Source organism: Loxodonta africana, chromosome 2, assembly GCF_030014295.1.
Source record: "Loxodonta africana isolate mLoxAfr1 chromosome 2, mLoxAfr1.hap2, whole genome shotgun sequence".
NCBI lineage: Eukaryota > Metazoa > Chordata > Mammalia > Proboscidea > Elephantidae > Loxodonta > Loxodonta africana.
The window spans coordinates 225,748,914-225,764,301 of record NC_087343.1 but is presented as its reverse complement, the minus strand read 5'-3'; the positions used below and the strand labels follow the sequence as shown (position 1 = coordinate 225,764,301).

At 54.7% G+C, this 15,388-nt stretch overlaps 1 protein-coding gene across 2 annotated transcripts; it reads right to left on the bottom strand.

Moving 5' to 3' along the window:
• Positions 1-487: 487 nt before the first annotated feature.
• GATD3 (glutamine amidotransferase class 1 domain containing 3) lies at positions 488-11,977 on the bottom strand. 2 transcript variants are annotated; one of them, XM_023559149.2, is made up of 7 exons: positions 11,801-11,977; positions 11,606-11,658; positions 10,096-10,209; positions 8,929-9,048; positions 4,806-4,898; positions 1,804-1,960; positions 488-753 (listed from the first exon to the last, which is right to left on the bottom strand). In XM_023559149.2, the coding sequence occupies exons 1-7, from the start codon at positions 11,960-11,962 to the stop codon at positions 625-627; spliced, it is 828 nt and encodes a 275-aa protein (XP_023414917.2). In that variant the 5' UTR covers positions 11,963-11,977; the 3' UTR covers positions 488-624. The 2 variants fall into 2 exon arrangements, with proteins under 2 accessions (XP_023414917.2, XP_064135602.1); XM_064279532.1 differs by lacking the exon at positions 488-753 and having other exon boundaries at positions 833-1,960.
• Positions 11,978-15,388: the final 3,411 nt, after the last annotated feature.

Genomic DNA, 15,388 nt, shown 5'->3' with positions numbered 1-15,388 from the left:
TTCCCTTTCTGTCTGAGAATTAAGAGAACTGAGACCACTTTAGGACACCTCACTGTATTCCTCATTCAGCACTTTCAGAAGGCCTGAAATGTCACTGCTCCAAGTTTCCATTTCGGAAAGGAATCTGCTCTCCCTGCGCAGGGACTGCCTGCTGCAGAAATCCCCTTATGGTATCAGTCAGTACACTCACCAGGTTACGAGAGCTTTAACGACTAGTAAAGCTGGTATTCAAAGCATGGTGTTTCTCCACCTGGTCACTCTCCCGGAAAAGCTGGCTCAGACTTGAATTTGTGGATCACACCAAGTCAAATCACTATGGCTCCTCAGGGCACAGTCAGTCAATGACCAGCCACTCTCTGTTAGAGGACTTTGCCTCCCTGTCCTAAGTGAAAGCAAATTAAGCCAACCTGAAAATGAATGTCACGTGCCAGCCTACCCACAAAAAGGATCACAGTTCCCTCCTCGGGCAGACAATACCTAGGGCAGACAATACCTACAGATTTAAGCAGCAAAACAAATCCTTGCCATGTTCAACCTGGACACAAACAGGGCTGCCAGCTGTGGCGGGCTGAGGCGGCCAGGCCCCACTGCCCCGAGCAGTGGTATCCCTGCTGCACGGAGCCATCACTTTCCAGCAAGTTCCAGCACCTTCCGCACCATGGCCCCGATCCCGTCATGGACGTGGTGAAGCGCAGTCTCGCACATGAAGGCGGGGGTCGTGACCACCTTGTTCTTCTGGTCCACATGAGCTTCGTGGGCAGAAGTTATGGAAAAACTGTCCCCCTTCAACAACCAGAGGGAATTCGAGCTGCAGAGCACTAAGGCCTCCCCGCCTGCTCCCCAGTGACCACTCGGTGCCTTTTTAGCCTCGTCCTCAGAGTAACTCCGAACAGGCAGAAGTTCTTCTTGGTGTGAGCCCCTTTGCTGAAAGTGCTCCGTTTTCTGTGATATTCACACTATTTTATTAACCAGTACAGAATCAGTTTCTGACGGGTGTACTGCCACGGTAAATTTCATGTGTCAACTAGGCTAGCCTGTGGTAGCCAGCTGTCCAGTCAAACACTGGTCCAAGCTGTTACACGTGACTAAACCTTAGGTAAAGCAGATTACCCTCCATCACGTGGTGGGCCTCACCCCATCGGCTGAAAGCCTGAAGAGCAAAAAGGGAGTTTCCCTAGGGTGTGTTGTCTCCAGACTATAAACGGACGTTTTGCTGGAACTTCCTCTCTTGACTCTTCCTATCGTCTGACCTTCGAACTCTGGGACACCAGCCTACAGGCCTCTCCAGCCTGCTGCCTGACCTACGGATTCTGGATATGCTCGTCCCCAGAATGGCATGACCCAATTCCCTAAAATAAATCAATCTCTAAGTATATATGTTACTGGTTCTCTTTCTCTAGAGAGCCCTGACTGACACACAAACACTCAAGAGCAGAAGAGAAGCCAGCCACCTCATGGGCTAGCACTGGTCTCATAAGCTTAGCACTAACATGCCAATCATGGCGACCCCTTGTTGAACAAGTACCACAGAACTGGCGTAAAAGTGACCACCCGCTCCAGGGAGACCTGAGTGTCCATGTGACACTGGCAGGAGCTGTGTTGTCATGGCACCAGGGGTCGGCTGTCAGGTGGGCATCACCTCAGCAAGACTCAGTTCAAAGGCCACCTGCCAAGGGCAGCCCTAAGACAAAGAAGCCCCAGGTGCTGCACCCACGATCTCAGAGACAAGCGTGGGTAGTGTGTGCACCCTGGACAATGCCGTGTTGCCCTGGGGATCCCGCCCCCAACTGCCAAAAAGGATATGGTCACGTCCTTCACGCAGTGCTTTGCACCCAGGGCTTTGATGGCCTCTGCAGTCCCAGCATACGGCCACTTGCCACCTTCCTCCTGCTCGTGGCCCACGGTGACCTCTATGCCATGCAGCACCCTCGCAGCAAGGACAGGTGCAATGCAGCAGAGGCTGGAAGACAAGGGGTGATGCCAACAGGTTAACGTGCATGGGTGGCAGGCTGCGGGGGCGAGGCACCCACGGGATGCACGCCAACACTGACCACACGTGCTGGACAGAGTCTGTGCCACCTCTCCAATTGGGAGGGTCCACGTTCTCCCCTCGAGATCGGCTGCCCTGGGCTTCGTGACAGGTGGAATGTGGCGGAAGTGGTGGCGTGGCCTCTGGGCTCTGTGTAAGAGACCTATGATGCTGTTCAGCTCACACTGGGGGCCCAGTGCTGTGCTACACACCGCCACGGGGAGGGCCAAGGGGCTGGCAAGGAGCCACGCACCCAGCTGCCTTGCCAAAGGCCTCCACTGAGCTGTTCTGGCTCTGGCACGTGTCCAAGGGCGACAGCCACTCCATGTGGCACTGAGGTCAGCTCCCAGAAGTGAGCACTAACAGCAATGGCTGCCAGCTGAGCCCTAAGTTCTGGAGGGGTTGTTACACCACGATCGCTAACCACAGCTTTATTCCTGATGCTAACCAGGCAAGCGCACAGATGGCGGAGGCACCAGTTAGATCCGGGGCTCTCCTGATGGTGGACTTGCGGTAACTCCTAAGCAATGGGGAGTGCTCAGGGCGGGCAGAGTCCAGTGTGATGGGTCAGTGGACAGGGCCCTGGCCAATGGTGGCCCGATGGGACATCTGCCCAAGGAGCACAGGGCCCCTGTTTCCGCAGCTCTGCTTCTCACTGGAGCCCCTTCCTCACTCTGCCCTCAGTGATGAGCAGCTCCCAAGTCCATTCAGTCCAGCTGGTGGTCACTGAGGACCCACCGTGTACCAGGCACAGCAGTGACCAGCCCTGCCTCGACCCATGTGCTGACGGCAGGGCAAGAAAGCACATGCTAACTGTGAACAAGGCGATGGAGAGGGAGCACGTGGCAGCTCTGGGACCCCCGGGTGGCCCACTGTGTGGCCGACACGCCCCTGACGACAGCCCCCACCCAGTCCTGCCCTAGGCATGCCGCCCCTCCTCCATTATTGCCCACATCCGCCTTACTCCCCACCACCTTCCTGTCCCTGCTTGTCCTGAACTGCCCTGATCTGGTTCTATCGTGCCCCTTTCCAAGGCCCAGGTGGAAAATGCCCTAAGCAGCCCTTATATAACAGTTACAAATGTCATCTATACACTAAAAGTGTCACGTCAATGGAAACCGCTGCCATTCAGAGATCTAGGACAGCATTTTTGTGGCCCATTGAAGGGAAAACAGGTCCCTGGGGTGAGGGGCCGTGGGGCAGAGTCTAGCAAGCACAACAGGCCCTGCAGCCTGTCAGAGGTATGCAGGGACGAGCAGGGGGCCCACACTGCTGATGTGACCGTGTGCATGTGACAGCACACTGAGGTCAGGCTGTTGAGACGGTGCAGGTTCTCATCAGTGGTCCTGACACCGCAGAGACACACCGCTGTCTGTAATCTTCCCTGCATTGAGTGAACCAGCAGAGCCCTGTGAAATTCCCTGTGTCCGCCACTGTCTGCTTCTAACCACATGTGCGAGAGGGAGGGAAAGGTGGGGGGAAGGCAGGCAGGTGCAGTGACCTCGATGCAGGGACTCAGTGTGGCCGCAGCAACTGAGGGAAACACCCTCCCTTCCAGAAAGAGAAAGCCAAGGAAAGTACCCCAAGGCGGGGGTGAGCATAGGTTTCCCACGGCCACACAGAATGCAGCTCTGCCTCCCCGGCCCGCTCTGGCTCGGCGGCGGGGAGGCCTCCACGTATAGGCACATGTCCAGCAGGAGGGCAGTTAACCTGCTCACGTTGTCATGTCTGGTTGTGCTTTGAATCAGTCAGGACAGAGGCCCCACTTGGTCTTCTCTGAGAGCAGCAGCGCTGGGAGGGGTTGGGCACGTGGCACCTCTCCCAGACTGCAGACAGCCGCTACAGGGCCTGGGCACCCTGCCTGCTTCCCGAGCACTCCCCAGACTGACTCTGGCTGGATCTGTGTCTGGGGGCGTGATGTGAGGTGCGGCATGGTGCTGATGAGCCCCAGGCCAGGGCACCTAAGGCTAACGCCATCTGTGCAGCCTCAGGGACCCAGGACAGGCATGTTTAAGTGACAGGGCTGGTTCATAAGGGATGACTACAGGGTTTATGGAAGACAGGATTCTACCACGGCCTTGCTCTTTCTCACAGCCAGCTCAGGCTCTGAGACAGCAGCATCCACCAGACCTACTTCTGAGGCCCAGGTTATAATTGGCACATGACCCTGCCTGCTGGCTGCGTGAACCACGAGGCAGCTCAGATGTGGGCTAGTCTGCCTCAGTCTGGCATGTGGCCAGCTCGCTGTGGGTGGGCACCAGTGCATGGTCCCCATGGATGAGGGAGCAGCCTGGAATGGCATGCGCTGGTGGCGAGGACCTGCAGTGGACATCCTGGGAAGGAGTGAGTGCAGAAACACCTAGGGCAGGAACTGCAGCACAGGGGCTCTGACCGCGTGTGTGGGGGGGGCAAGGAGGGTGGTGGTAAAAGGTCAGGTCAAGAAGGGGCTGACCGGTGACACTGTGGGAGGCTGGCAGGGCTGCAGGCTGCCTATGGGGAGGGGAAGCACCCCCCACCCCTTTACTGAGAGGAAAGCGAGGTACACAAAGATAGAATTTTCCAGGCTGGAAGCATCTCAGTTAAAGTGAGAAGAAGACAGGTGGAGGGTCTCGAGACCACACAGCCCAGAGCAGCAGCTCTAGCTCAGCACTGCGGGCCACTGGTCCTCAGGCCACGTCTTTCCTCCTTCCACTGCTGCCTGGCCTCAGACAGAGGCCAAACAGCCTGTGGGCCCCGGTGGACACCCAATCCCAGCCAGACCCCAGGGCGCACGCACCCGATGGGCTTCCCAGCGCTGTGGAACTCCTTCAGCACACGCTCCACGTCCTGGTTGACTTTGCAGTCCTTCCCGTCCACGGCAAACGTGCTCCTGCCACAAGAAAAGCTTCCTCAAAGAGTGCCGCACCCAGGTCGCCTACTCAGGGCACTGCCAGCCCACCTCCCACCAACCTCAAGGGAAAGCCTTCTCAGAGCGCAATGCCACCCAGGCCCTCCACCCACGAAGCTTCCAGCACCACCTCCCACAGATCTTACAGACTCCCTGCTGCTCAGAAATATCTACATAAGTGAATACGTGATACAAATTCCCATGTGTACAAACAGGATTTTTTACAGAAAAGCATAGAAAGTAGGGCACAGGAGGGAGGGTCAAGGGTAGGGAAGGGATGGTGGCCAGAGCCAGCCAGACGCTGCAGGGACTCGGTCTATCCTGCCTCCACACCAAGGCAGTGCTTTACACACGCACATGGAGAGTCAGGCAGCAGCAGGACACGTCAGGAAGCAAAAAAAGGAGTTTCAGGAAAAAAAAAACGTTAAGTGGCCCATAAACATAAAGAAAGATACTTGACTTCACTAACAAAGAAATGCCAATTAAAACAAGAGACCCTCTTCTTCACTGCCAGTGCGGGTGATGCGATGCTGAGGGCCCCTGCCTGTGGGGCATAAACTGGGGTGATCTCTTTGGAAGGCAGTTTGGTAGCACCTTTCAAAGCTTAAGTATCCACACCTTTCTGCCAAGAATCCCACTGTCACAGCTTGACTCTGTCTATTCCAGCTGCTGATCTAGGAGATCCATGGCAGCACTGCTAGTAGCTGCCAAGGACTGGGGAGCCTCTGGGGAGATGGGTGTCTATTATCCCGACTGGTGGTGGCTCCACAGGGTGTACACACGCCCCAACTAACACATAGGGCACTTTATTCACGTATATGGCAATTACACCTCCATCAGCTATTAAACACAAACAAATCAAAAGGAAGACTGGATAGAATCCCATCAGTAAGGTACCGGTTAAACAAGTTATGGTACAGCTCTCCAGCGGGATACGCAGCTGTTGAAAAATTACGAACAATACCCAAGCTATATTGTAAGTGAAAAATACTGCTACAGACTTCACTGTGTAACTTTTTAGTCCTAATCCCTGGACCCGTGGACGTGACCCCGTTTGGAAACAGGCTTTTCGTATGTTAACGACACCATACTGGAATGCGGAGGGTCCCGTTCTGAGTGGTGTCTTATAAGACAAGCAGAACAGATGCAGACAGACACACGGCGGGGGCGGGGTGGTGGGGGATAACAGACACCACACGGCAGGATGGACACAGACGCACCTATGAGCTCAGGGATGCCAAAGACTGCCGGCAGACCCCAGAAACTAGGAAAGAGGCCACAGAAGGAACCGACGGAGCCAAAACCCTGATCCAGACCCTCAGCCTCTTAGCTGGGTTACGGCAACGCTAGGAGACTAAGACAAGGCAGAGAAGAGTGAGTCTAAGATGCCACCATTTGATTAAATTTGTAACCCATCCATATACACAGAGTCTCTCTGAAATATACCCAAGAAACCGGTAACACAGCCAGGCAGGGAATCTGAGGGTCAGAAATAGGAGAGAAACTCAATTTCCACAATAAACCTGTCACCCCTTGAATTATCACATAACCACACACACACATGAAATACCACTACCACTGCCACCCAGAAGAGACCACTGGCCTGGGGGTCACATGAGTTCAGTAGGGGCCTGGCCCCTCAAGGGCTGCCTTTCTTCTGGAAAGTTCCCCTAGGATGGGGCCAGCAAACCAGGAAGACAGAGCTTCCCAGATGGGAGTATGAGCTCAGATGCACACATTCATGAATCCTGAGACCAGCCAGTTCATCAAGTGCTAAGACACAGCTCACCAAAACAAATAACCTCAACTCACCTCCTGTCTGTACACATATATTAACAAGATGTAAGTCATCAGCCATGCTGGCAGGATGTGACCCCTAACTGAGTGTTCAGTCTGCCCTTCCACACGCCAGGGGAGGTGCCAGTGTCAGAGGTCAGGCGGAGGATCTGCAAGTTCGACTCCTGCTTCCAAGTCAGAAGCCCTGGTTCCAAAACCTGCCCTTTTCAGAAGTAAAGCCCACTGATGCAGGCGCTATGCCCGTCCCCCGCCCCAGAATCCACGAAGGTAAGGACGACACAAGAAAGTTACTAAAAAAACGTTAGACGCGATTCGCTAAGACAGTTCCTCTTTCAGGGCTGGCCCTGGGGAGAGGGTCTGGGCGTGGGGTGCGGCAGCTCCCAGTGGAAGAAAGAAGCAAGAACACTGACAGAAGGAGCAGGGAAAAGAGAGGGTCCAGCCAGGATGGAAGAGTCCATTCCCAGCCCTGTAGGCAGGGGGAACTCCTGCTTCGAGAGGGAGAAAAGGGTGGGATCAGAGTCATCATGCTTTAGAAGGTTTCGCCATGTCTCCCCTTGCTCTGGGTGCAGGACACCCAGAGCAGGGCGGGCAGACAGACAGCCGGGAGGGCAGAAAGACAGCCGGGAGGGCAGAAAGACAGCCGGGAGGGCAGACAGACAGCCGGGAGGTCGCCGTGCATGGCAGGTAGAGGAGTAAAAGGCAACTTGCCAACAGCCCAAACGAGGGGATGGTGGAGAGGGGCAGACCTGGACGGAAGGGAACAGCTTAGGGAATGCTGTTTTAAACATTAACACAATATCCAGAGGCACAAGTCAAGCAGACAGCTCGAATAGGGGTCAGAGCATGGCTGAGGCTTGAGATCTAAATGTGGGAGCCATCTGAACTGAAGCCGCCTGCAGAGATGGAACTCCTGGGGGCACCAAAGGGTGATCCACAGGGAAGAGAAGAACAAGAGGGGGAGAGCAGCCAGCAGATCTGAGAAAGACCAAGATGGCGCTGAGTCAAGGAAGCCAAGGGGCTTCCAGCATCACCATGTAGAGCAATCAAAACGGTGAGCTGACTTCAGGATGAGAAAGTTAGAAATAACCTTTAGAGAACAATCTGAGAAGCACAGCAATGGAAGAACCATGTGAGATGAGAAGATGCTGACAAGATCTGACAGTGAGGAGGGGATGCAGGGATGGAAAACAAAACAGGAAAGACAAGGATAAAGAGAACAGGAGCCAGAAGGGGGGAGCCCATAACTGAGGCTGCAGATTCCCAGGCCCCCAAAGTGGACTGGTAGGTGGGCAAAAAGCCAGGAGAATTCATTTTCTGCTTCTACAAAGCACCTCGCTGGATTTGTCTTCTATTATCAGAAACCCGGAACAAAATACATCCGGAAACACCTGGTCCAGACCCTGCTCTGGGACAGAGAGATCTTATCCACGACCCGGGGGGAATGTTCAGCCCTGAGCCCACCTTACCACCTGCTGCCTCTTCATCTGGGCTGTCACCACGCTATGATACATGCTTGGACAAACTGCCACCTTCTGACGTATGGGCTGTTCCCACCTTGTGCCTTCTAACAGCTGAAGCTGATGCTCTCTGAGACATGGCACGACTCCACTAAAAAGCCTGTCACCAGAGAGCGACCCTTGGCTCCCTCAGGGCGGGACTGCACCTGGACAACGAAGGCACATGAACTGTGTTTTCTCGAGACACAAATGAGAAATCAGAGCTGGTAAAGGGGATCTGAAACCCGGAGCACGTCACAGTGGGATGCGCTGCCGACTCCCAGGCTCACGTCCCAGCGACTGTGGCCACAGCCCTGGGAGCAAACCAGAAAGGAGGAAGGGCTTCCTTGACTCTTTCCAGAGAACGTCATTCAGAACACGTCAACAGGAAATGGAACTTTCCGTGTGCAAGACTCCACAGGAGACCCGATATTTCCACAGAACAAACACACTGAGGTGGCTGTGACGTGCTGCAGGGCGTTCAGTCACAGCAAGGTCCATACCCTGAGACCCCGTCAGTTACCAGATGTACTCAGGAGAAAGTGAGATACACCATGCCCTGTGGAAATGCTAGCGAGGCCCCAAGCCTAACAGAAGTCCCTTCGTTAATGGCAGGAGCACACTGTCTGGTTCCTAAAGCCCCCTCACGTCATCAACATTGCCGCATCTGTCGTGCCTCATGCAGAGCAGCAGAGGACCCCATAGCTTGAAATACGCACAGGTTTTTAGCTGCTCCAAATCCTCCAGGCAAGATGGCAGCATCATGGTCAGCTGCACGGAGCTGGGCCAGGTCAGTGATCTTGCCGCGAGCAATCCTTGCTGATTCTGTCAGAACGTTCCTGCGGGAGCAGAGAACAGGTGTCAGGAAAGTTCAGGGCACAGACAGAAGGCGGGAGAAGGAGACGGGGGTGTCGAGAGCCCTTGTCCTCACAGAAAAGCAAGAGCACACGGTCCACATTAAGGCCTCGGCGTGGCAGGGAGTGGTCACACCTGCGGCAACCTGTTTCTAAAGCAGGGTTCAAGATCACTACCAGGAAAGGCAGCGCACTCACTGTACTGATAATGCTAAGCTCAAACGTTTCCTGGAATTCTTTCAGAACTTCGTTTCAGGACCTACAGCAAATCGTTCTGAACCTTCCTGTCTCTGCCACGGCCTAGGCAGAAAACCTAAATACTCTGAGGATTTAAAGTATACAGAGTGCAAGGACTCGGTTACATAAGTCATGGGAAGGTTTAGATGCTAAGACACTGCACAGAGTGAAGTAACTCAAAGATTAGCAACAGTAGGAAGCAACGACCCCCTGGGCTCGTGGGACAAAAGGGGCAGGCTTGGCTTTTAATTAGCAGGGAGAGTGCTACTAGAGGAGAACTGCAGCCACGGAAGAGACAAAACCTTCAGTGTCTTCCCTCCTCCACCACCTCCCCAGCCTGAAAGCTGCTGGAAGACACCCACACTGGCGCCTGAGACATGCAGCCTGCAGCACTCGGCAGGACAGGCTCTCAGGGAACCCAGGGCAGGAGTGCACACACTTCAGCAACAGAAACACTCTGTGAAGGAGCTGAAAGGCCCGTGGAGCGGACACTGGTGGAGGGTGGCGGCCAGGCAGGGCAGCGTGGCCCCCAGTCAGAGCAAGGTGCGGATGGCCACACTCCATGGGAGGCAACGAGCCCCACCTCCTCTCTTCAGGTGCGTGCTAGAAGATGCGAAAGCCCCGACGCTGCCATGTCAACTGCTCTGAGGCACCATGGGAACACACAGATCTGCCCTGGGCTCCAGGTTACCCGACAAGGAGCTGCCCTGTGCACAGGCTGCACTGGCTGCGCTCTGGATCGCAGCCTCTCAACGTGCCCGCTCGTCATGTCCAAGGACAGGAGGCGTGGCTCACCTGGTATCTCCCTCAGAAGGCTGCCCCTTGGTGTGATCAATCACATGCATCTGTGGCACATCTGGGGCAAAGATCTGAACATCGGCACCACCGCGGCTCAGGTGGACCAGGACCCTGCATGGGGATAAAAAAAAAAGTGACCTTAAAATGTGTCCGGCCCAGAACTGTTATGTGTCATTTATTTCCAAAGACAGGATTTCAGCTAAGTGCCAGTACAAGTTCCTAAGGTACATTAACAGCCAGTGTGCTTTGTACAAAGCTGTGGCTGGCTTGCCAGCAACCCAAACACCCATCATTCCTGTTCACTGCCACCCTGCGGTTAGGACACAATCATGTGCTTTGAGTGACAAGAGCCAAGGAAAAATGTCAGCATACAGAGGGAGCTGCAGAAACCATCAGTCCCAATGTCTCACTTCACCAACTGGAGCACAGGGTTGGGTGATGAACCTGGTACCACGACAGGATGTGATTCCAGTCCCCAAGCTGCTGGTGAGTGCTGTCCCTTCTCCAGGGCCAGCCTGACCGCCCACAGGCCAAACCCCTAGAGGCCTCCATGGCGAGCACTCCATAGTGAGCATTTCACAGGTGAGGAGGCAGCAGCTGCAGCCTTGACAACCTCGCACAACACGGTTCAGTGGTAGAATTCCCACCTCCCATGCAGGAAACTGTTCAGTTCCCAGCCAAGGCACTTCATCTGTCAGCGGAGGGCTGGGGGTGGCGGAGTGGTTAAAGCAATCAATTGCTAACCAAAAGGTTGGCAGTTCGAATCCACCAGCTGCTCCTTGAAAAATCTACGGAGACAGTTCTACTTGGTCTATAGGGTCGCTATGAGTCAGAATCAACTCAATGGCAACGAGTTTGATTTTGGTTCGGTCTACACCCTAGAATGCAACGCAACCATTAAAAACCAAGCTGCGGGTTTTTAACGGAAAGTGAATGAGTCCAGATACAGCAGCAAAGAAAACATTTCCAAGTGCCCGGTCAGGGTCAGTGTGACCCCACTGTGTATGAAACGTGTACTGAAAAACACCAGGCAGTAAATGCTCCGTGGTCATCTCTGGGTGACAAACTGTTGTTGGTAGTGGCCACCAAGCTGATTCTAACTCATGGCAACCCCATGCGTACAGAGCAGAACTGTGCTCCATACGGTTTTCAAGGCTATGACCCTAGGGAAGCAGATCGCCAGGCCTTCCTTCCAAGGTGCCTCTGAGAGGGTTCAAACCATCCACCTTTCCATCTAGCGACTGCACCACTACTGCTTGCATCACGCAGGGACTGCTTGGGTGACAGGCTACAGATGATTTGTTTGAAATTTCCTTTTTGCCTCCCTGTTCTGCAAAGGCTTTTTAAAACCTCCTGTCCTCTATTTTGCAGTTTGATTCGCTCTTTTAATTAAAAACAAAGGGTATAAAAAATGCAAACTTTCCCTAAAAAAGGCAAGTTCCACCAGGAAAAAACACCTTTCCCAAGGGCTCAGGCGGGAGCGAGGGCTCTGTCGCTACGGGCTTACGCTGCGGCCTCGTGGATCTCGGTCCCGTCGTAGACGCCGCATCCGGACAGAACCTGGGGAGAGAAGGCGGCGTGTCGTGGACCCGACCTCGGCGGCGGAGCACCGCGCTCGTCCCCGCCCCCTCCGCGGACCCCGCCCCGTCCGCCGACCTTCTCTGGACGCCCGCCCGCCCGCCCGCCGAGGCCGTCCACTCACCAGCGCGACCCTGGCTCCGGGGCGCGGCGCGGAGCCGTGGAGAGCCGCGCGCGGGGAGAGCGCCTGCCTGCCGGGGGGCAGCAACCGCAGGCGGCCGGGGAGCGGCGCGAGCACGGAGGCCGCCGCCAGCCTAGGCGCCACCAGGACCCTGACGGCCGCCATGGCCACCCGCAGTACAGCAGGGAACGGAGGTCGAGCTGCGGTGGGCGGGGCCGCGCCTGCGCAGAGTCGCCGGGGTGGAGCTCCGGGGCCAGCCTCCGTCACGCCTCTGAGACCACGTCGGTGGTCAGGGCCGCGTCTGCGCAGAGCTGCCGGGGTGGAGCTCCTGGCCCGCCCCCGCGAACGCCTCGGTAGAGGGAGCGGCGCATGTGCAAAGTCGGAGGAATGGCGCTCCGACCCGCCCCCGCGAGCGCATCTGTGGGCGGGGCCGCGCCTGCGCAAAGTCGCCGTTGGGGGGTGTTCCTTGCCGTCCGACAGTCGCGAATTTCTGGGGGGCGCGCTGGGAGGTGGGGGTGTCTTGTTCCCTTCCCGTCGCCGGGGCCGACTCTCTTGGGCTGCCCAGGTGCGAGGGCGGGCAGGAAGCTGCCGAGCCCCGGGTCCACGTCCCCCTTCACCTATGTGAGCCGCTCTCTCCCACCCGGACCGTCCGGAGCCCGGGGTCTCTGGCTACTCTTTTCAGCTCCCCCTATTGCGGGCCTCTGCCCGGACGGCTGGGGAATAACCCCCCAGGACACAGGCCTTTAAAAAAAAAAAAATCACAGCAAATCTCAAACGGAGACCAGAGTAAAGCGAGCCCCGCGAGCCCCTCACCCAGCTTCAACAGCTGCCCTTCAAGGTGCTCGACGACAAACCCACCCCATCCCGGAACCTCCATCTTTTCAACCAAATCCTATTCGCTTCATAGCCCTAAAACAGGGTTTCTCAATGGGGCATTGTGGACTTTTGGGGCAAGTTATTCTCCGCTGTGGGGGCATACTGCGCACCTCAGGGTGTTTAGCATTGTCTTGGCCTCTCCCCACGAGATGCCAGGCGCTCCCCCATCCCCAAGTGTGACAACCAAAACTGTCTCCAGACATTGCCAGATGTCCCCTGCGAGGTGGGGTGGGGCGAGGCAAAATCGTAGTTAGTTGGGAATCACTGCTGGGAACAAGACGACTCCTCGTCTTTGTTATCCCGTGTAGCTGTAACAGAAATATCACAAGCGGATGCCTTTAACACATTTATTTTCTCTCAGTTTAGGAGGCTAGCAGTTTAAATTCAAGGTGCCAGTTCTAGAGGAAGGCTTTCTCCCTGGGCTCTGGGGAAGGTCCTTATCTCTGAGCTACTGCTTATGGGTAATCTTCACATGGCTTGGCAGCTCTTCCCCCACCTACACTCACTGGCTTCCTGTTTAATCTCTTGTATCTCTAATCCTACCTCGTTAACAACCCATTCCCAAATAGAATGAAAACCACAGGATAGAGGTTAGGATTTACAACACACGTTTTGGAGGGACACAATTTAATCCCTAACACTCCTTCTTAAAATAATTTAACTTAAGTATCATTACCATGCTTCGTATTTAAATTCTCATCTTTAAATTTCAAATTCTTGTAGAATCCATTTTTGTTCTTTGTTTGTTTCAATCAGGATCCAGTGGTAATTGGTTCAAATGTCCCTTTCTGCCTCTTCTTTGAATTTCCACTGAGGACAGTTCCTGTGCCTCCGATGTGCTCCTTCCAGGTTTTGCTGACCTCCGTCCCTGTGATGTAACTGAGATACTCCTCTGTCCCCTTGAGCCAACAGTGCCCATGGGTGGCGGGTGCTCTTTTATCAGGAGCCCTTGATAGAGTGTAGATCCACTAAATCACTGCAAAATCATAGTATTCTGACTCCACCATTCCTCCGGGGCCAAACTGAAATTCTCCCATTATCCAGGAGTCAATTTATCTAGGAGCAGGATAAATGCTAGACACTTTCCCTTTATTTACCAACCTTCAAGCTAATAATGACGTTGGTTTACCACCATCCCGACCGTAACCACTGCAATCTTTTAGTATCATTATGAGAATTCATGATTTAGACTTGTTTTAATCCAATGCAGCTGCTATCCTTGATACTCAAGTTGTCCAACTTTAAGGCTTACTGTTGATTTCCCAAGGAGTAAGCAGAAAGCTGGAACAATGAGTGTGAGGATATTACAGTTGTTAAAACCAAAGAGGAGCCTGGGAAGTTTCACTGTCCTTGACCCTGCCCTTGTCCTCCATTTCTGTGGAGCGCAGCTCTTAACCCTTTCCTTGCTGGACACTGCCATCGGGGTATCCTGGCCCCTCACAGCTCCTAGGGAAGCAGCTGGCTTCCCCCTTCTCAGCTCCTGAATGGCACCTGGGGACTGAGATGTGACTATAGGGATGGAGGTAAAAATTACTAACTCTGCTTAGGGAGGATATTTAGGGAGGAAAATAAACTACAACTTTGGTATTTACTTGGGATGCAAACAATAATCAATTGCAATATACCTGAAAATTAACATGTTAAGAACCATTGAAAGAGAAAATGCAATTTTTGTCTTAAGGGCGAGGGGTAGAAGCAATGTAGTTTGGGGTTTTGGGGCAGTTCAGTGCGGGGTGGAGGAGAGGCTCAGGATAAGACTGTCTACACCAGAGGCTGGTCAGCCTGGACCCTCAGAGGCGGGCTAAGATACCGCACAGCTCTGGGTGGTCCTACTCAGGGTGCCCCAGGCACCCCCTGTGCACACAACCACATCAGAGGTAACCACCCCGCCAAGGTTCAGACTGGGAGGAATCTATCCAGAGTCATTGTTCTATTTAGTTTCTGGATTTGAATACCGAGGGTGGCGTAAGGGAAGCTCGCCCTCAGTCCACTTGAGGGCCAGCCTCATGTTCAAGGTCAGGTGTCCCTGCTTCCTGGTGAAAGACATGACGCACACGTGGAACCTGCTATTATGGGGAAGTGGAAAACCGCGGGAAGGCCTCAGACCTTTCTGAATCCCAGGCCAGCCCGCCCCCTTGCTCCTTCTAGCACAGGCAGGACACTTTGCATGTCCCTGAACACGTCCAACAGCACACACTGCTGCCCTGGGGACATGTCTGGATTCTGGGTTCCCAGACTCCACCTGGGGGTCTGCTGGAACAAGTCATCCCAGTCACCGCAGACACTGATAGTCTCTGGAGGCCAGGTTCCGCCTTTGCATCAAGCTCTGCAGCATGGCTGCTCTACGCTTCACAGTGCAGCTGCTTTAGGCTTTGTGCTTGGAGATCAGGGGCTGGGGAGCAGCAGGGCTGGGCCTGGTCCCTGCCCTGCACACCAAGGACATCACCCTCAGGTCTTCCCAGTCCCTGACTCTGGGAGCTGCCTTTGTTGACCTCTGGGAACCTAGGAGGAGGAGGGAGAGGCTGGTCCAAACCACTCTCAGTGACCCCTCCAGAGTACACCATATGGAAGAGGGGCTGTCTGGCCAGTCTGAGGTCACGTCCCCTCCCCTCTCCATGCTGCTGAGGACTGTGTTCCCCCACCTGTGTAGTCTGGAGCCCAAGTCCCCGTCCACGTGGCCTAGGACTGTGTCCCTCTCTGTGTTCCAGGTGGATC